The following is a 22,437-nucleotide window of genomic DNA, read 5'->3' as shown; positions in this document are numbered from 1 at the left end:
AATTTGACTTCAGAACGTAAAGATAGACAAAATGCCGCTAAGCATCTTATCTAGCATACTAGGATGGTGATGATGATAATAATGATAATAATAATAATAATATGACTCAAAATAATGATTGTGGTTTTCCTGTGCTTGTTTGGGTTGAGCAAGCTTCTGCATTACAACATCTTGCCAAATGTTGCAGTTTTTTGTCATCTCTTTTCTGCAGTTCAGCCTTTTGAAATCAGTCTTCATTGCTTCTTGTGTTTACTTTGGTCTTCCTCTTCTACAGGTTCCTTCAACTTGGCATATCTTATTTCTTTATTGCCCACAAGGGGCTAAACATAGAGGGGACAAACAAGGACAGACAAAGGGATTAAGTCGATTACATCAACCCCAGTGCATAACTGGTACTTTAATTTATTGACCCTGAAAGGATGAAAGGCAAAGTCAACCTCAACGAACACAGAACGTAGCGGCAGACGAAATACCGCTAAGCGTTTCGCCCGGTGTGCTAACGTTTCTGCCAGCTCACCGCCTTTTCAACTTGGCATATCTTTACCTGTCATTTGTATTGTATATCTGTACCACCACAGCTTTCTTTCTTGCCTACTACATCTAATCTCTCTTACATCCAGGTTTTGTAGGTTCTTGTGTTGGTGTCTCAGTGAATCACAAATATTGTCCCATTGAATATTGAATTATGTTAGGTGTTGTGATGTCACTGATATTGTATTATGCTAGTGTGATGTTAGGGTTATACTATCATGAATGTGGTGTTTGTGTTTGATGTCATTGAAGTATTATTAAGTGTTGTAGTGTCATTAATGTAGTATTAGTGTTGCGATGTCACAAGTATAGGATTAGTGCTGTAATATCATCAATATGGTATTATTAACATGATGGGCATTCTTTCGGTTTGACTCAACAATACAATAACAAGAACTCGGTTGTTTCCGTGACCACTCAACAATTCACTTTGGATATCTTCATGACAGCTCCTGTAACAGTTACCAAAATGGGAGATATCCGAAGTGAATTGTTGAGTTGTCACAGAAACAACCGAGTTCTTGTTATTGTATCATCGAGTCAAACCGAAAGAATGCCTCATGATGTTATTGGTCGAATATTGGTATTTTGATGTCATTGCATGGTATTAGTGCTGTGATATCATTAGTATGATATCAGTACTATATTGTTAGTGTGGCACTAATATCATGACCTAGATGTAACTGTGATGTAGTGGCAATGTGATGTGTACTGCAGAGTTAGTCTTGTCATAATAAGTGTTAGTGGTATGGTGGTGTCAGTTTTGTGGTATTATAATCGGTATTATGCTATCAATAGTAGTTTAGTATGATTAGTGTCCCTTTCGACAACAGTGTCAGCAGTACTGTAGTGTCAGTAGTACAGTACTCACTGATACTCTGGTGTTCTTTCAACAGAACTGTTCACAAACACTAAGATGTTATTATCATCTTCAAACGTCACCTTTGTCCTTCTCACCATCATCTTCACCACCATCAGTATCATCACTACTGCCTTCAACATCATCATCATCATCATCACTACTACCATAAAAAGCCACAACAACCATCATCATCATCATCATCATCTGTTGCATGTGGTGTCTTTGAGAAACAATTGCACCACTGTTTTCCTTCTCCTGCAGGACTTTTTAATTAATTTTTTTTTTTAATACAAAGGTCTAAGGGAAAGAGAAAACTTAATAGTAGCAGTGGCTTTAATGCTTTTTCCAAAGACTTTCTCTATATAAGTGAGAGTCAAGCCATTTCCGGACTGGGAAATCATCAAATGACATGTCAAGGCTCACTAGAAACTTGTTGTCTCAACACCACACTACTCTCTCCTTCCCCAAAAACATGTTTAAATTACAGGCTGTTCATCAACAAATGTCCTCTCCTTTAATTACACGTTTGGTCACTCACATTTCTCAAACTTTATTTTTAACAAAAGCTTTGTTGTTGCTGATTTCTTTCACTTTTTCTGAGAGTTTTTGTTTTTTTCTTCTTATTTTTCATTTATTTTCTTTTTTCAATCCTGGTCTGAATTTTATTTATATATTTAATTATTCACACACACACACACACACACACACACACACACATATTGTTTTGGACAAGTCAGCTTCTTGCTACACTGAGTTTCACCAGTAGGTACATGAGGTCTTCAGGCAAGTTGTGTGTGTGTGTATTGACAATTGTGGAACGCAACTGTCCCTACATAAACCTGATGATTGCATAATGCATGATAATGCTTGTTTATTTCAATATTGTAAAATTGTAAAAGTTACAAATAATAAAATGTGAAAATCAGAAAGTTGGAATTTCATTAATATATACATACATACATATTCCTTGGTTTTGTGTTTATGTTTTCATTTCTCATTGTGTTCGACGTTTTTTGGTGTCCTGTACCCATATATGCATGTAAATATACATGTAGATGTAGGTACACACACACACACACACACACACATATTATTTTGGACAAGTCAGCTTCTTGCTACACTGAGTTTCACCAGTAGTACATGAGGTCTTCAGGCAAGTTGTGTGTGTGTGTATTGACAATTGTGGAACGCAACTGTCCCTACATAAACCTGATGATTGCATAATGCATGATAATGCTTGTTTATTTCAATATTGTAAAATTGTAAAAGTTACAAATAATAAAATGTGAAAATCAGAAAGTTGGAATTCATTAATATATACATACATACATATTCCTTGGTTTTGTGTTTATGTTTTCATTTCTCATTGTGTTCGACGTTTTTTGGTGTCCTGTACCATATATGCATGTAAATATACATGTAGATGTAGGTACACACACACACACACACACACACATATTATTTTGGACAAGTCAGCTTCTTGCTACACTGAGTTTCACCAGTAGGTACATGAGGTCTTCAGGCAAGTTGTGTGTGTGTGTATTGACAATTGTGGAACGCAACTGTCCCTACATAAACCTGATGATTGCATAATGCATGATAATGCTTGTTTATTTCAATATTGTAAAATTGTAAAAGTTACAAATAATAAAATGTGAAAATCAGAAAGTTGGAATTTCATTAATATATACATACATACATATTCCTTGGTTTTGTGTTTATGTTTTCATTTCTCATTGTGTTCGACGTTTTTTGGTGTCCTGTACCATATATGCATGTAAATATACATGTAGATGTAGGTACACACACACACACACACACACACATATTATTTTGGACAAGTCAGCTTCTTGCTACACTGAGTTTCACCAGTAGGTACATGAGGTCTTCAGGCAAGTTGTGTGTGTGTGTATTGACAATTGTGGAACGCAACTGTCCCTACATAAACCTGATGATTGCATAATGCATGATAATGCTTGTTTATTTCAATATTGTAAAATTGTAAAAGTTACAAATAATAAAATGTGAAAATCAGAAAGTTGGAATTTCATTAATATATACATACATACATATTCCTTGGTTTTGTGTTTATGTTTTCATTTCTCATTGTGTTCGACGTTTTTTGGTGTCCTGTACCCATATATGCATGTAAATATACATGTAGATGTAGGTACGTACATATATGTATGTTTATATGCATATGCTTTATTTATTAATTTGTTATTACACGACAGAACGCACGCACCCATTTCTAAGTAAGTTTGTTCTTAATATACACATATACATATATAGCATGGAAAGCGGACGTTAAACGATGATGATGATGATGATGATATATATATATATATGTTAAACGACGATGATGATGATGATGATGATGATATATATATATATATATATATAAAACAAGTTCCTTTCCCTTTCTGTGCTACATAGTGGGACAGAACCCAAAACCATGTGCTTGTGAAGCAAACTCCTTGACCACATAGCCAACTTTGCATCGATGTGTATGCATTGCAGAGATAGTATTTGTTACGTTAATGCATACATGAAGTGGTGAAGTCACTGTATTTAAAATGGAGCAATCCAACCCATACTAGTATCAAAGAAATAACAGAAGCAAAAAAGGTGATGAGGGTGATTGTACAGATGATATGCTCATATTGAATTCATATACACACATAGTCACAGACTTCTACATTAATGTTTTCTAATAAGCACAACACACTACATTATTTCTCTAAGGAAGAAGGTTCAAGTTTCAGGCAATGACCAACTTATTTCTTCACTTGATTCAGGACATAAACATTATTTTATTTTATTTTGTTGCTGTAATTTTCAAATTAATATCTTCATCATCATGTTAGTTTGGATCAAAGTTCAATGTGTTGTATAGACACCACTTTGTCCGCTTGCTCTGCTCTAAATGCTGTCCGAACCAAACAAAAACCACCACTATGGTGTTCTTTCATTGAGATTATATTGACGAGAAGAAAAGTAGCAGATGTCACAGTACACAAGTTATCTTACAACACAAACATTGATATATATGTTTTCAACTTATAATATTTTAGTCAAGGAATGTCTCTCATAAATATTTATAAAAAAAAATATTAAAAAATTTAAATATCTAACTTAAAACATTTCCCCACTCCAGTTTTTTTTTCTTTTCTTTCCTTTTGGTACAATCTATATTTCATACTACCATTACATATGAATGGGTGAGATAGGTCTACTGCATGTATGTAATTGAATTCATACAACATATTTTTATACTAGTTTTCTTCGAGATTCAGTTGTAGGACTATGGCCATGTGGAATGCAGTCCTACACAGTTCAATAGGATTTCATGAGATTTAGTCAGTTGTATCAAACACAGAATTTACTGTATACTAGTAGTTATTCTATCCAATCTTTTTGCTTATTGAGTGGATAGGTTACTCCTTGATGTAAAGGGGTGCAACATAGTTCACAACTATACATTTAAAGTCTGTCTTCCATAATCGTATAGCTTGGACAGTTTAACAAAATCCAGTGCGCTCCAATATCTGGTTTTGGCATGGTCTATGCAGTTGGATACCTTTCCTAATGCCAACCACTTTACAGAGCATACTTGGCCCTTTATTCATGGTACAAGCACTAGTGAGGTTGCCAAGTGACTCACAACAAAACGAAAAAATGCGTATAATATATACGTATATGTGTGTATATATCTCTTACAAGGAAAGGTTAACAGTGACTTCAAAGGTTTGGGTTGCTTGCCTTCATCAGGCTGATGTGTTCAGGTAACAAAGATATTGGTGATGATGATGATGACGATTATCATCATCATCATCATAATCACAAACACTCACATGTATATATGTTATGTATGTTTTATATTTTATACACACACACACATACACACACACATACACACACACATGCATGAGTTATCAATACATTCATACATATATAGGTTACAAAACTATTTAGATCAATCTAAATATATAATTGTACACACCTATACTAAATATAACTGTCAACATGGAGCTTTTATCTGGAGTAGTACAAACACAAATTTGGTAATAAATCCACTTTTAATTATCGAAACCACCTCCACAACCACTATCATTTGACATACCATGGTCACTCTTTATCATACCTAGCATACACCCCACCCTTCGAATATACATTCACACATACACATACACTCACACATGCATAAATATGTATATGTGGGTATTTATATGTATACCTACACACTCACAGTTGTGTGTGTGTGTGTGTGTGTGAATGTATGTATATATTGTATCAAGAAAGCTTTGTTTCTAGGTAACGAGTCTAGTGTATACTCTTAGATTACCATAAGTGTTCCCCTTGACTCTTAAATAACCAAGATAAATTAGTCATAGTGCAACCTATTTCTATGACATAACTAATCTACATCTTGAAATGTGTGACATAACTAATCCCCAATTTTCCTTGAAACTCCTGTGACCTAACTGTTTCTCTGACACTGACGAAGTCCTTAGTTATGTAAATACTTAAGGCTTACACTCTTAGACAACGACAAGCCGATATCTGCTTTCAAGTGGACTTTCTGCTTAGCATTTACTACATATCACAGCTCTCCTCCTCCTCCATATTCCTCCCTCCCAACATACATACTCACACACACGTATGTATGTATGTATGTATGTGTGTGTTCATGTATATGTTTGTCATCTATTTTTGTGTATGTATATGCACATGTAAACACAGACACACTTATATACATACAGATGCATACATTATAAATTGACTGCTAAGATTTTAATATAAATTATATTAGACATAAGTACTACTTCTCTCCCCTCTCCTCCTGCATCTGAACCTGGTACTTGTAATGTCACACGTGTGTATATATGTGTGCATGCATACGTTTTTCACCTGTTGTCATTATTTTTGTTTCTATGTGCATAAAGATTCCTAGTAATTTAGATATTGGGAGGGGGGGAGTATTTTGTTGCTTTGTTGCTTTTGCTTTTATTTGCCTAATCCATTGAAATATAGCTGTAGTGTCATTACTATGTGGTTTAGAAGACTGTTTTGCAACCACGTGATTTTGAGTTCAATTTTATTGTGGGCCTTCCATTACAACCCGGATCAATCTTGGTCTTTTGTGTGAAATTGAATTGAAAAAAAATCTATGGCAGCTTGTCAAACAGGCTATACTTACACCTAATCCATCGCCCAGTTTACTACCACCATTTGACCCTTCGGTGTTTATAGTATGATCCACCTTATTGCAGGTATTGAAACCAGGTTGCCATTCTGAGAATAAACCATGATCTTTGGTTCCCTCCTCCTTTCCTCCTTCCTCCCTTTGTCTTAGAGGCCCCATGGAAAAGTTATATGATTGCTACCCTTGCCCTAAGGTACTGGCATGGCTTTGTATTTATTTAAAAGTTCACTTTTGGTACCATGTAGTCAAGAGTTCAATCCCGCTGTGTGGGCATTGTCAGTAATGTCCTACACAATAGCTGCTGGTCAACCAATTCCTTGTGAGTAAAATTAGTAAACAGAAACTTAAGAAACCTATGATCATGTGTTGTGTGTGCATGTAAGTGTTTGTGTAAGCTCATACTTCCCCTCATCTTGACATGTTGAAAGGTTTTGTAAACAAAAGTCACATTCAAATGCTATTGTTTGCTTCCAGTTCTTTGTGTAAGTCTGACTGCTTATTGTTTGATTGAATGGGGTGATTTCTACCTCATTCAGAAACAAGTGGGGGTTGGCACCAGGAAGGAGTGTCCAGATTCTGACATAAATCTTTAATCATGACTTGAACTCTAGTCTTAATTCTTCCATCTTCATAGTCTCTTACAATTAAGTGGCTTGTTACTTTGTTTGTAACTTTCTTATTAATAAAATAAATATAGAAGACAGCTGGAAAGAGGGTACGCACATGTTATATGTAGCCCACATCAATTTCATAGCAATTTGATTCTTAAAATGTTTTGACTTATGTGCCAAGAGTCGCTCTTGGGTTAATTATATAAGTTTATTTCAATCACGTGTGAAATATTTTAAAGAAAATATCCAGGAGTTACATTTCTTGTTGCTTTTTGTTTCTAAAAATACTTTGCAGGTGATTGAAATAAGAAGCCTTGTTATCTATGTTGCATCACTGATCAGATAACTTTGCTTCAGCTCAACAACTTTAAAAAGTTTGTTGAAAACAAATAAATTAAAACTAGTAGATTTGCAATGAGGAGTGAAACTCTAATGTTTTCGTTACTTGCCTTGCTTTAAGCCCTCAAGTCTTGATTGAATTGTAGCAACACTGTTAAAGTATTAGGTGTGTCTTGGACATCAAAACTTGGTAGATGCACCAGAAAAAGCGCTTAGTAGCATTTCTACTGACTTTCGGGGTCACATTGGGATCGATGTAATTGACTTTCACCCTCCCCAACAATTGCTGGCCTTGTGCCAAAATTTGTAACCATTATTAGAACATTAAGTGGTGAGCTATGACTACTTAGTGCATCAGACAAAATGCTTAATAGTGTCTCTTACAGCTCTTTTGTTCTGAGTTAAGTTCTGCCTTGGTTGACTTTGCCTTTCTTTCTTTCAGGGGTCAATAAAATAAGTAACAGTTTAGCAGAGATCAATGTAATCAACTTACCTTCTCCCTCTAAAAATTGCTGGCCTTCTTCCTAAGGTGACAATATGCCAGAATTGGGAAAATGCTTTATGGCATTTGGTATTTATTCCTGCTCTTTATGGTCTGAGTTCAAATCATGACAAGGTCAACTTTGCTTTTCATCTTTTCAGAGTCTATGAAACAAAGTACCAGTCAAGTACTGGTCTTGCATCCAGATTTGAAAACACCATTAACCCTTTCGTTACTGTAATATTTTGAGATGCTCTGTGTTTCTTTCAATTACTTTAAATATAACAAAGAATTTAGTAAAATAATTTAGTTATCTTTCAGCTAGTGTTGGGAACATAAATTGTGACTATGGTTTGGTGGAAGATTTTAATTCAAAACTTATGAAAACAAGACATTTGTAACTCAGAGCCAGAGCCGGTTTCAGCCTGGTTGGTAACGAAAGGGTTAATACTTCTTAATATGGCAACTTATCAGATTCATTTAGAGCATCAGAAAAAATCCCTTGCAGCATTTGTTCTAGCTATTTATGCTCAGAGTTTTAATCCTGCTGATATAACTGTAACTGACCAATCCCTCTCCTCAAAATTGCTAGCCTTCTACCTAAATTGGAATCAATTATTATTACTTCTTCATATAAACAACTGGGTTTGGATTCACTTGTGTCGTGTTCCTGACAATTATATAAATGACTTAATGCCACTAATGATTTTATGTAGTACAATTGTCTAGCACAAAAATAATTTGCATTTTTGTTTTTGTTTTGTTGTTTTATCTTATGTTTTTATCATTATTTTTCAAAAATGACAATGGAATGCGGGCACAACTGTGTAGTTAAGAAACTTCCTTCCCAACCATGTGTTTTTGAGCTCAGTCTTACTGCACAAACACTTAGGCAAGTGTCTTCTTCTATAGCCCTGGACCAACCAAAGCCTTGTGAATGGATATGATAGACAGAAACGGAAAGAAGCCCATCATATATGCATATATTGTGTGTGTATATGTCCTTGTCTTACCATCAAGCCATACAGGTGATGTTGTTCATTTCCATTCTTCTGTGAAGAACATGTCTGGCCATGGAGATATGTTACCCTGCTTGGAAATATGTGAAGGCTGACAAGAAGGAAGGGCATCTGGGCATAGAATATCTTCTTCAACAAATTCTATCTGACCCATGCAGGTATAGAAAAGTGGAAGACATTAAATACAACAATGATGATGATGATGATGTTGAAACTTTATACATCTGAATCATCATTATTTTAAAAAGATAAAAAAAAAAAAGAACCAGGTTAATCCTTAAGTCTGTCCTATTTATAACTTCATAACCAAGGTATTACAAAAGTAAATTGGTGCTATTTCAGTATTTAGTCCACTCAATTATTATGAAACTTAAAGGATCAGGAAATTCTAGAGTTGTGCAGTATCTTTGTTAGTTTGTTTTGTTTTGGTCTCATTTGTTTTTTAAGTTTTTTTTTTCTTGTTACAAAGAAGGTCAATATTATTATTATGTCGCAGTAGACCTGAAATGAAAGGTCAACTTAACAATTAGGTTCTTTGACCCCTTAGGAGAAAGCTATGTAATTTTCAAAAAGAAGGCAAGAAAATGACTGTTTTGTGACAATATTGGTGGTGTATGGTTGTTACAAAGTAGGTCAGTATTATTAATGCTTCTGCCCTGCCGCTGCTGCTATTTCAGCACATTGTACTTACCACCACCCACATGCACACATACACATACATCTTTTATATGTGTTTACTCCATCTCTTACATGTTTTGGGTTTTTTTTTTCCTTTTTTTTTTTTACAGTTTACATGAGTGAGATGGGATGAGATGGGATGGGACAATTTATGTAAATTTGGGCAATTATATATTACTGGAGCTAGTATTTCTACTACTTGGATGTCCCTTCCAGCTGCTATAAACCATTAAAGCATGAAATAGAAATTATACCTGTTGGCAGGCCAGTAGCTTAACATTAGCAAACTAAAGTATCTTGTCTACAGGTATTTATATATTTATTCAGACAAAGGGCTATTACAATTTCTATGCTTACAAGCTTCAGCCAAAGGTCTTATAACAATTTCTATACTTACAAGCTTGCAGCTAGTTCCCCTAACCCCCATATAAATACTGCAACTATGGCCTATCTACTGTGCCTCTATAAATATAAATAGGTGTGATTGTGTGGTTAAGAAGCTAGCTTCCAAACCATGTGGTCCAGGTTCAAGCCCACTCTGTGGCACCTTGGGCTAATGTCTTCTGCTCTAGCCCCAGGCCAACCAAAGCCTTGTAAGTGAATTTGAAAATCAGAAACTAGAAAAAGCTTGTTGTAACCAAGTTTGTGTGTGAGGGCATGTATTTATGTGTGTCCTTGTCTTGACATCATGTGATGGTTGTAAATGAGCATCACTATCATACAAGCAAAGTTGTGCATTTCTAGTCTCCCCTGAAAAACATGTCTGGCTATAGAGACAGAAATATTACCTTGTTTGGAAACAGGTGAGGATTAGAGATGGAAAAGGGCATTTGGCCATCTAAAAAAGCTTCGACAAATTTGGTCTTATCCATGCAAGCATGGAAGAATAAACATTAAATGATGGAAAATGAGAATGATTTCCATACTCTATGTTGCTATTTCCTTACTCTCATATTAAATATTCTTTCTATGTTGGGTTTACGGTAGTTTTAATTTTTCTAATGACAATCATAGAGTAAGTTATGCCCTCACCCATGCCTCAGTTCTTTGTTAATGCCATCAGCATTCTTAACATACTCTACTTCATCACTTACATAACCTCATAAACACCACAGTATTGCATTTTTCTTTGTTTTTCTATAAACTCTAAGGTCTTCAACTTACTGAATCTAAATCAGTTGATGGTGTCCAGTAAAACACCATCATTTTTATGTTTGGTTATCTGATGCTGTCACACTATTCAGATCATTATCAGTGCTTGCAAAGTATGGCAGTGTGTTTGATCAACCCCTGCTTCTCGGTCTCATATATAAACTATCATTAGAGTCAAAAGTGAATACTTAGAGTCTGTTAGGAGGATTGATCATGTCACCTGTTCAGACAAACTGGAAAGAGAATGTCATATGATTGATTGCTATTACAAATAAACCAAGCCAAGGAACTGTACAGATGCTCTCTCATTTCAACAAAGTCAACCTCAGTAGAATACTAATAATAATGGTTTGTAATATAGGTACAAGGCCTGATATTTGGAGGAGGGAGTTTGTCAATTACTACATCAGTCTCAGTACTTCACTAGTATTTTATTTTCAAAGAACAAACGGCAAAGTCAACCTTGGCAGAATTTGAACTCAGAATGTAAGAAACTGGATGAAATAGCACTAAGCATTTTGTCCAGCTTACTGCCTTAATAAAAATAATAATATTCTACCTATGCAGAGTGTGTATGTGTGGTGGGGGAGGCTTGTGCATGTAAGGAAGATTAACTGTTATAAGTGTGATATATGTAATTTGTTGCTACAGTTGGAAAGGACATCACTAATTGTTGTTATTGTTGCCTACCAGCTCTCATGATCAGGCTACCTAACTACATTTGTCTTCATCATCATCATCATCATAAATCACCACATCTATTACCACCAACACCAGCTTTTACAATATATATGAAAGTTTGTGTGCGTGTGCGTGTTCTCACATGCTCTTTCATTGAGCTTCCTTTTGTTATAATTACTGTTATGTACTGCCTCGTTTTTAGCACCATCACCACTACAGCCACCAACAGCCATTATCATACAGCAATAACAAAAACAACAATTTTGTGAAATAAATAATCAATTATCAACTTTTTGATTGTTTGTAATTAGTACCATCTATTAATGAGGAGATTATCTCTTTTGAATTCAGGAGTGGAGAGCAGGAGAGATATAATGTTCATGCTTTTTCTCATAAAATTGTGTGTTTGTTTGTGTGTGTGTATGATGCTGATAATGACATACATTCATGTATACACACATAAAGATACATGTGCGTGTGTGTTGAGAGAGAAAGAGAGAGAGAGATGAGGGTGCTGAAATCAGGAATTAAAACTGGATTATGGAATTGGTTCAATGGAAAGCTTCTCTTTCCATTCTACATTTCTTGGAAATAAGAAAGTGTCTCTTCAGTTCCTTGGCTTGAATTGTTTTTTATTATGAACCAAGTTTCCTCTGAAACTGCTAATCTACTGTCTTAAAAATAGGAAGGACACAGATATACAAAAAGATGAGTTGGACAAGACAATAAGTCTGGAACATACTTGATCTTCAGTTTGTGGAATTGAGTCTGACATAATCAAAATTGTTTCAGCTTTATGATCATCCTACATGTGTAGTGTGATTTGAGACTGTCTGGCTGCTAATTTTTGTGGGATGCACAACAAGACCAATGAGGCTCCACCTACAGTTGGGTGCAGCACAGTTATCTCCCTTCGCTGAAACAAATGTTTAGGCCCTGATCATCTCTGAGTTGATCTGTGATCAAAAACATTCATGTCATGATCAACCCATCCATCTCGCAAGCATTCCTTGCATGTTGAGAGACCATGTGGAGGTTTGCTGTATGGCTCGTACACTCATATATGAGTTCCATATAGAGCTTGTAAGCTCCCAGGAAATTTGTACACTGGCTCAATTTCCTATTGAACCATTTACCTTCAATTACATTATTAATATCCTTTGGATTGGTAGGGCATGAATATTACACAGTCCCATTTGGCCTTATCTTTAAATCTATCACTTTGTTCCTTTATTTAAACTTAATGTAGCTACAAATGTCCCCTGCGGCACTCCTCACTGTCTTTTAAAAATTAAGATACTTTGGATATTGCAGTCCTGGATTCAGTCTGAAAAAAAAAAAAAAAGAATAAAAATAAGGCTAGATGGTCACATCTGGAACGCTTTTAATCATGAGTTTGGTCAACCATGTCTTCTGTGACTAAACAACATCAACAACTGAACTTTTATTTTTTATTTGTGGTTTTTTTCATTTACTTTATAAACTTTATTCCTCTTAACCTACTTACATAACATGTTATTTACTGTTTTCTTTTTTCTTTCTTTTGCAGTGGTGACCACCTTGTGCGAGTTAGGGCACAGGTCATGACAAGAGATGACTCTAGTGGGGGGTGGGTGCCGCTCAATGGAGGGGGCCTCAGTTATGTTTGCCTAAAAACAATTCCAACTGTGAGCAATGGTAGTGGAGGCAGTGGAAGGGAGGTGGACTTACGTAAAGATTACATTATTTATGGAGAAAGGATCGTAGATGCTAATGTAAGTATAAATCTCCCATTATATATTTTCATTTTCTTTTTACCTTCTTTCTTTCAGTATTCATAATATGTGATCTCAAATTTGTGCAAGGGCACAGTTATGGTTGTGTGATTGGGAAGTCCAATTTACAAGCTTATGGCTTTGGGTTCAGTTCCACTGTTCATTCTTTAAGTCGACCAAATGACCAAAGCCCTTTAACTTTGGTCATTGTGAGGCAATCAACAAAGTAAAAACAAAATACCTTTAAAAGTAGTGAGTATCTTTAAAAGTAGTGTCCTGACATTGCTTCAGTCAAAATACATTGAGTAGAACCAGTGAAAGAATAATAAAAATTCTAAAAGTAGATCTGCTTCAATAAACTCTGTCTAGCCTATGCAAACATGAAAAAGTGGACATTAAAACAATGAGGATGATAATGAGAGCTTGTTTAATTGCTGCTTACTTAATTGCATGGATTACAGAAAGAGAAAAGACACATGCACAGAAGAGAAACAAGACTAAACCAAAAGTTTGTGCACATACCCGGCACATGCTACCCTTTATCTCTTTATATAATAAGTTACTTATGCCAGGGTCTGCACTGCCAAAACTTAACTTACATCCACACCAGTCTTTATGGGGTTGTCCCATATATCTGTCAGGTTTTTGAATTGCAAAACTTGTTTAAATGATGACTTGCTGATGGGAAACACTAACTCCTATGGATTACAAAAAGAGGGGGAAGAGAGAGAGACACAGAACAGGAACAAGAATAAAGCAAAAATAAACAAACAGTATTTAATAGTCATGTGTCTAAATGCTACTGCCAATGTGTGCTAGTTATCTGTAATTGGTCAGTTGCTAAAGGACACACACACACACACACTGTTGTTAAGACCTACATACATATACATACACATTGTTACACCTCTTGTGTTACTAGGTTACCACTGAGAATGAAAGTTGTTCATCTTTCTCTTTCTATCATCTCTCTCTCTCTCTTTCCTGCCCTCTCTCTCTCTCTCTTTCCCTCCCTCTCTCTTTCACTCCCTCTCTCTCTCTCTCTCTCTCTCAGACACCACCCCTCATCTCCTAGACCACTTTATTTATATTTGCATTTACATCCTTTTTTTTTCCTCAGTCACTTTCAAGTCACTTATCTTCCCTCCCACTATTAATTCCAATAGTTGGTTCTGTATGTGTGTGTGTGTTGTAAAATTCATATAGACTGGGTACTGGGACTTCAGTTTTTACCTAACAGTTTCTTTGGCCAGTTAAATAAACCATTGGGTAGAATATTTGAAGTTCCAGTCAGTAGGAAGTTTACAATAAATTTGTCTCTACTCTCAATATAAAGTCATTCCAACACTAAATGTTTCATTATTTTTAAAATTAGCTCTAAAATATTGGTTTCAGATTTTGGCACAAGGCCAGTTAGTTGAGGGAAGGGGTTAAGTCAGTTACATCAACCCCAGTGCTCAAATGGTACTTTATTTATTGACCCTGAAAGGATGGAAGGCAAAGTCTGAACTGCCAAGCATTTTGCCTGCTGTGCTAACAATTCTGCCAGCTCACTGCCTTATAAATAAGCTCTAGAATATTAACCTCAATCTGATGATATAATGTATATCATTATCATCATAATCATTATTTTAACATCCAAATTTTGGATTCAGTTCTACTGCACTGCACCTTGGGCATGGGTCAGCTAAAACTTTGTGAATGGATTTGGTGGACAGAAACTAAAAGAAAACCATCATGGTATGTTTGTATTTGCATTTCTCTGAAAATTACTAAGATACAAGTGGTGACATTGTTGTCAATTCCCCTATTAACAAATTATTTGCTGCCTTGAACATGTATGGAACACGCAAACTTGGGCACTAAACTGTTAATCATTAATTAACTGAGTTAACGATTTAACTTTTAAGTTAACTTTGGGAATCATTATCAGACTAATTAACCTCCATTAACTAAAGTTCACTTGAATTAACTTCTGTTAACTCGGGTTGCTGCGATGATCTTTAGGCTCAAGGACTTGAAGTCCAAGGGCCTTGCCTACTGCAGCCACTTGGTCAGTGCACTTTTGGCAGGTATCGGCAAAAGGTTTAGGACCCTCCTAGAGGATGAAGAATGTTAGCTAGCTGCTGCCTTCCACTCCAGGTTTCGCCTCATCTAGTTGGATAAGTATAAATGAGGTCACCAAGGTGAGGAAAAGCATGGAGGATAAGGTCGAGGAGACCATGAGGTAGCAGTCTGATGAAGTGAGCAGAAACAATGAAGGGGAGGAGGATGACTTCTTCAGTGGTGTCACCCAACCAAAAGAGAGCAGCAGGAGCTACAGGTTACTCAAGGACAAGGCCCAGAATTTGGTCGACATGATTGGAGACCAACTCCAAGGACTTGCTATGCTGCCTTCTTGGATGGACTTGTTCATCATGTTCAACATTAGTTAACAGATATTGAAGTTAACTTTTTGATAAATGATGCCCACCTTTGAGAACAAAATATCTCTTACTTGAAAACAGATAAGAGTTAGCTACAGGGAAAGCATCTGGCTGTAAAACAATGCATTTGTAATATACTTGTCTGTCTCATGCTATCATGGAAAAATGTATGTAAAAACAAACAATCTGCTGACTAGTTGTATCCTCAGGCAATAATAATAATAATAATAATAATAATAATTAGCAAAAACTGCAGTAAACTCTAAAGTAAAACTTCTTTAACTATTACTTTGATTCTTAGATGGCCAGCTGGCAGAATTATTAGCATATTAGAAAAAGTGCTTTGCAGCATTAGTTCTAGCTCTTTATTATTGAGTTCAAATCCCACAAAGGCTAACTTTGCTTTTCATCCCTTCAAGGATTAATAAAATAAAGTATGTGGGTGTATGATAAGATGCTTACTTCCCAACCACATGGTTCTGGGTTCAGTCACATTACATAGCATCTTGGGCAAGTGTCTTCTGCTATAGGCTCAGGCTGATCAAAGCCTTGTGAGTGGATTTAGTTGATGGAAACTGAAAGAAGCCTGTCATATTTATTTTTGTGTGTCTATCTGTCTGTCACCCACCACTGCTTAACAACCAGTATCAGTGTGTCCCTGTAACAGCAGTTCAGCAAAAGTGGCTGATAGAATAAGTACCAGACTTTAAAAATAAGTATTGGGGTCAATGTATTTGACTCTTGCCCTCCTACAAAATTGCTGGCCTTGTGCCAAAACTAGTTGTTACTTTAATTCTTGGATCTTTGTGGTTTCTGTCACTATTTACAATTATCTTTAAAAAAAAATTTTTAATATATCATATAAATGTAATTTTTGACACTGAATCCAAATTTGTTCCTCATTTATTCCAGAAAAATTTTGTAAAAGTGTTAAAGATGTTCAAAGTTTGATAATTTTCAGAATTTTCAACCAATCAGAAAACAGCACATGCGCTGCCTGTTCCATCATCAGGAATCGGCATGTCAAAACATTGCTAGAAATAACAGTCAAAACATTAAAATATACACAAATGAAGTTAACATTACAACATTCGCGAGCAAATTAAATACTTAAAAGCTACAAACAAACAAACCAACAGGAGTTGAATGTTCACCATCCCACTTCCATTGCACACACACATTCACACAGAGTTGAAACGCTCCTGCTACCAGGTTACCATCACCTCTTCCTTCCTTTCTCATTCATATGTTGTGACGGAGAAAAACACGAGTATTATTATAGTAGATTTTCTTTCACGTATCTTCTCCTTATGCATATGCACGGCATCTTTGGTTACTATGGAAACAGAGTTTTTCACCACGGTGATGTGTAAAAGACTCGCTTCTGATTGGCTAAAATACCCAAATTTTGAAAATTTTAAAGGCTAAACTTTTTAATTAGGGATTCTTAGGGAAAATGAATTTCATTTTCATAGTTACTATACAAAACTTAATCCATATACGAAATTTGAAAACAATTGGAACAAAATTGTAATCAGTGACGAAAGCCACAAAGATCCTAATTCTTAAGTGTTTCTTCTACAAGATTTCTTAAAATTTTCAGATTGTAGTAGGGTGGAATTTTGTAATGGACTTTCTTTTTCATTATTAATGAAATGCAACATATTTACTCTGCAAATTAAGAATATGGTGATCTATTTACCATTATTATTTCAGTTTGCTATGTGATTAATTACCTTGCATTGAAATTACCAGGCTATAAGCTTACAAGCAATGTATTTACTGTAAACCAATCAGGCATAATGTGATGAAAATTTGATTGCTATTTCTAGCAGGTTCAGCAAGCATATGCAGCAGTGATTCTTAACCAATTCTTACCTATGAACCCAATTAATTCCTATTTTATTTGGATGGATCCTTGTAGACATTCCATACTCTCTCTTTTACTCTTTTACTTATTTCAGTCATTTGACTGTGGACATGCTGGAGCACCACCTTTAGTCAAGCAAAACGACCCCAGGACTTATTCTTTGTAAGCCTAGTACTTATTCTAGCGGTCTCTTTTGCCGAACCACTAAGTTACAAGGACGTAAACACACCAGCATCAGTTGTCAAGCGATGTTGGAGACACACACACACAAGCACACACATATATATACATATATACAACGGGCTTCTTTTCAGTTTCCATCTACCAAATCCAATCACAGTGGGACTGAACCCAGAACCATGTGGTTGGTAAGCAAGCTACTTACCACACAGCCACTCCTGTACCATGTTTAAAAAAACTTGTTAAAATATTTTGTGCATTGTAGAAGTACAACCAGTTTATTGCACATAAATTTATCAACAAAATCTTTTATGGACCCTAGTTGAGAAGTACTGATATAGTGACTCTCTCATTGGTCTGTGACCCACAGAGTACTTTTATATAGCAGTAAGGCTTGAAATTTTCTGTGAGATGGTTAGAAATGCACTTGTCTTGTAGCTATTCTCTCCTTACTGACCTCACCACTATTGGAGGTCACATAACAAAAAGAAAAGAAAAACACTTTTGGAAGAGATATTTCCCAAAAAAAACAATACCCAAACATAGAAGTATGGCCCATAGTAAGTTATTGCTAAAAATAATGTTCAACCACATCCAAAGATAGTCTTCAGGAATATGATAGTATTAAAATTATATATATATATATATATATATATATATATATATAAGGCAAAAAGTTTCTAATAATGGGTAGTTTCCATGACCTGAGAAGACTGCTCCCTCTCTCTCTCTCTCTCTCTCTCTCTCTCTCTCTCTCTCTCTCTCTCTCTCTCTCTCTCTCTCTCTCTCTCTCTCTCTCAAAATATAACTTTAAAATAAATATCTTACATGTTCCACATATGGGATTGAACCTGCTTTGTTCTCTCACTGTTCACACACACACACACACATGCACACATGCACCTCTCACTAATTAAGCCACACTGACTTCTTCCACATTCCTGTCAATCTTTGGTTAAAGAGGCAGAGGAAAGAAGTTATTTTTGGCAAATACCCTCCATGCTTAAGTTTACTTGCTCTACCCCACCATCACATCACCACCACCACAACCTCCTACAAGATTACCTGTTCCCTCCCACACTTTCAACCCTATCCCCCACCATGACTCTTCATACCCTTTCTCTCACTCTGCTTTTAGACATCTTAAAACCCAACCAAGATCACTTGTTACTATTGCTGTTGCTGCTACTACTACTACTATCACTACTACTACCACCACCACCACCTTCCAATGCCACCTCACCATTTCTGCTATTCACAACTCTTAGGCACCATCACTAAAAATATTATCTACTACCTTTGCTGCTGCTGCTACTACTACTACCACCACTACTACTACTACTACACTAGAAAGTGGACTACCATCACCATCCATACTATTATTGCCCATCATCATCATCGTTATTATTTATCTCTCATACTACTGTACAATTTTCAACTCTCACTACTACTACCACACCAATACCACCATCACAAACATTCCCACACCATCGTCACTTATAGTTTTCACTAGTTTCCTCTTTTTTTTTGCCACTAGTAAGTAGCAATTGCCCTCTAGCAAAGAAGTCTTTGTGTGGCTGCTTGACATGCTTGAAATAGCAGTCAAATCTCTCTTAAATCACACCTTGCCATCTCAAAAAAAAATTTTTTTTAAGCAAAAGGACACTTTAGTTATTATATTGCTGATATAAAAAGACAGATGGTAAATATTGGGATACCTTTCATAATAGATCTCTGCAATCAGAGCAAACTTTGGGCCAAACAATGGAAACCACCCTCCAGTAATGTCAACTACTGCTACTGGTCACCTGTCACCCCTATACATATCCAGTTCCAACATCTACCCTTCTATTACGACTACATATATATATATTATTATCATCATCATCATCATCGTCGTTTAACGTCCGTTTTCCGCGCTAGCACGGGTTGGACGGTTCGACCGGGGTCTGGGGCGGTGAATAAACTGTCATTTAAATTACACAAAAATGAAAATATCACCGACCATCTCATTTTAACATTATTTGCCCAAATTATCTAAAAATATTTTGAAACACAAAACAATAAATTTACACACCCTCCAGGTGACTTCAGAATCTCATGCAACTCTTCTGGACGGTCTCTTTGTTTAAGTTGGTGAATGCTGCCATAATCCTTGCCTTCAGTTCATTTTTGGTGTTACATGGAGTTTTGTTGGTGTCTACCTCAACTGTGCCCCACATATAATAAGGGGGTTGCAGTCTGGGGAGTTAGGTAGCCAGACGTTAGGGGTGATGTTGTTGCAGAAATTGTCTGACAGCCATGACTGTGTTCTCTTGCTTGTGTGGCATCATGCAGAGTCTTGTTGCCAGACAAAGGGTCTTCCAGCAGTCACCCTCCTAGCCCCAGGCAGCACTACTTCCTCCAAGCACTTGATGTAGACCTCCATGTTGAGTCTGAGGCCATGTGGGAAGATGAATGGAGGCATAATGTCACCATCATTAATGATCACTCCAAACACCATGATGTTGACGGATGTTTGATTTTTATCACTCTCGGTACAAGTCCTCAGATTGACGCCCAAACTCTGAAATGTTCATATTGGAGCTTCCAGCACAAATGCCAAGCAGTACAGCATATTGTTTCCAAATTTCTTCCAGTGAATTGCTTCATGGTGCTGTTCTTCTCAGACAAGCTGAACTGATCCTACTTATACTGTGTAGTCAACAAAATCAAAAACAATGCTCATTCATAAAATTAGAAATATAAAATGATGACAATTTACCTATCACACCCTGTATGCATATGTGTGTGTGTGTGTGTGTGTATGTGTGTAAAGTGAAATTGAACAGTCTTTAATCAAAATCACAATTGTTTCTGTACATCAGTAACAGCTATTAAGGTGAGTGGCTTTTGAGAGAACTGAGAGAAGACATCTCAAAGCTACTCACCTATATATGTGTGTGTATATATATCATCATCATCATCATCGTTTAACATCCACTTTCCATGCTAGCATGGGTTGGACGATTTTGACTGAGGGCTGGCGAACCAGATGGTTGCACCAGGCTCCAATCTTGATTTGGCAGAGTTTCTACAGCTGGATGCCCTTTCTAACACCAACCACTCCGAGAGTGTAGTGGGTGCTTTTTATGTGCCACCGGCACAGGGGCCAGTCAGGCGGTACTGGCAATGACCTCGCTCGAATCCTTTTACACATGCCATCAGCACAGGTGCCAATATATATGTAAGAACAGTTCAGTTCAATTAGAACATTTTTGCTTTGGTGGGGGTGGGTCCAAAGTTAGATTTCTAATAAAGATTCTTCATATTGAAATTGTAGATTACTAATGTAAGTATTTATACAAAAAAATAGGAAAATTTAACAAGTATAAGGTGTGTTATGAGTATTTATAGGATATAATCCTATATAAACTCAACTAACAATTAAAGATGGAGAAGAGAAGATGTTAAAAGTTTTATAAAATTTTAATCTATGCATACGATCGTTTCAAATGATAACACCATGTAAGAAACATGGAAAAAATTAAATTAATTGTAATTATAATTAAATTAATTTAATTACATATTACCATTCTCCTCAGTGCAAAAAGATGGAGAAAACATCAGGAACAGAAGAATATTACAGGAGACCACATTGAGTCTGTGTCTCATAACTCAATCGGGTATTCATAAATTGATTGTGAAAGATAAAATATAGGAACATGGTTAGGTGGTGTTGAGTCTAGTTGTGTAAGGATATGTATATATGTATGCGTACATAAATTCAGATTGGGATTTTTACTTTGATGTATTTGATGTTGCTGAAGTTTCTGTACTATTTCTAATAAGACCAAGTGACTTGCCTTGACCAATAGCAGCCTGAATTCCAGTTGCCATCTTGTACTTCCTACATCGCCCCATTTGGCCACCTGTGTCTGATGAGTTGGGTATCTGTGACAACCCTATGAAACTCTAAGTTGCATGGAACCAAATCAAACTTTTAAACAATGATGATGATGATGATAATACACTGGTTCACAGTAACAAGCAACTAGACTAGCCTAAATACACTACTGCACATTATATTTTTATTGTATACTTCTCCAGACTGTTACCCTACAATATACTTTTGTGTGTGTAGGTGTGTGTGTAATTTTGTGTTTGTGTGTCTCTCACTGTTTGACAACTGGTATTGGTTTTGTTTATTCCATGTTCAGCAACAAGTGACTAATAGAATGACTACTAGATTTATTGCTGGCCATTGCTTAAGTAGCATGTAGAGCTACATTATCTACTGTGAGACCTCTGTTTCTGCAGTAGTAAAGATGTGATTTGAAGTGTTTGGCTTCTCTTTATTACAGATCGAGAAAGATGAAAAGAAAACAGGGATATGAATATATTATTTGCTGTTGAATTTCATCTTTGTAGAACAACTTCTCCTTGTAGGTGATGTGTGCTGATGACTCACTCTTCAGTGATGTAGTGGACTCTCAGACACCACTGTTTCAGCATGAATCTGCCTCCTCAGTGAAGACATTGCTCAGAACTCTGAAGCTATATCTGTGTATGTGTAACTGGTAGTTTGCTTATCAGTCTTGAAAGACAAATGTTAGCCTTAGTGTGAGTTGAACTCAGAATACTGAGAGCCAGAAAATATATTCCATG

The 22,437-nt window shown here is 36.0% G+C and overlaps 1 protein-coding gene across 1 annotated transcript in view; it reads left to right on the top strand.

Moving 5' to 3' along the window:
- The window catches only part of LOC115210865 (sprouty-related, EVH1 domain-containing protein 2), a 190,565-nt gene that overhangs the window by 89,112 nt on the left and 79,016 nt on the right, over positions 1-22,437 (top strand). The window contains exon 2 of the mRNA XM_029779626.2: positions 13,110-13,314. Coding sequence (XP_029635486.1) covers positions 13,110-13,314 — 205 coding nt within the window. The remainder of the gene's footprint in view (positions 1-13,109; positions 13,315-22,437) is intronic.

This window comes from Octopus sinensis, linkage group LG4 (assembly GCF_006345805.1).
Source record: "Octopus sinensis linkage group LG4, ASM634580v1, whole genome shotgun sequence".
Lineage (NCBI taxonomy): Eukaryota > Metazoa > Mollusca > Cephalopoda > Octopoda > Octopodidae > Octopus > Octopus sinensis.
The sequence above is the reverse complement of the archived record's forward strand: the minus strand, read 5'-3'. Positions and strand labels throughout refer to the sequence as shown.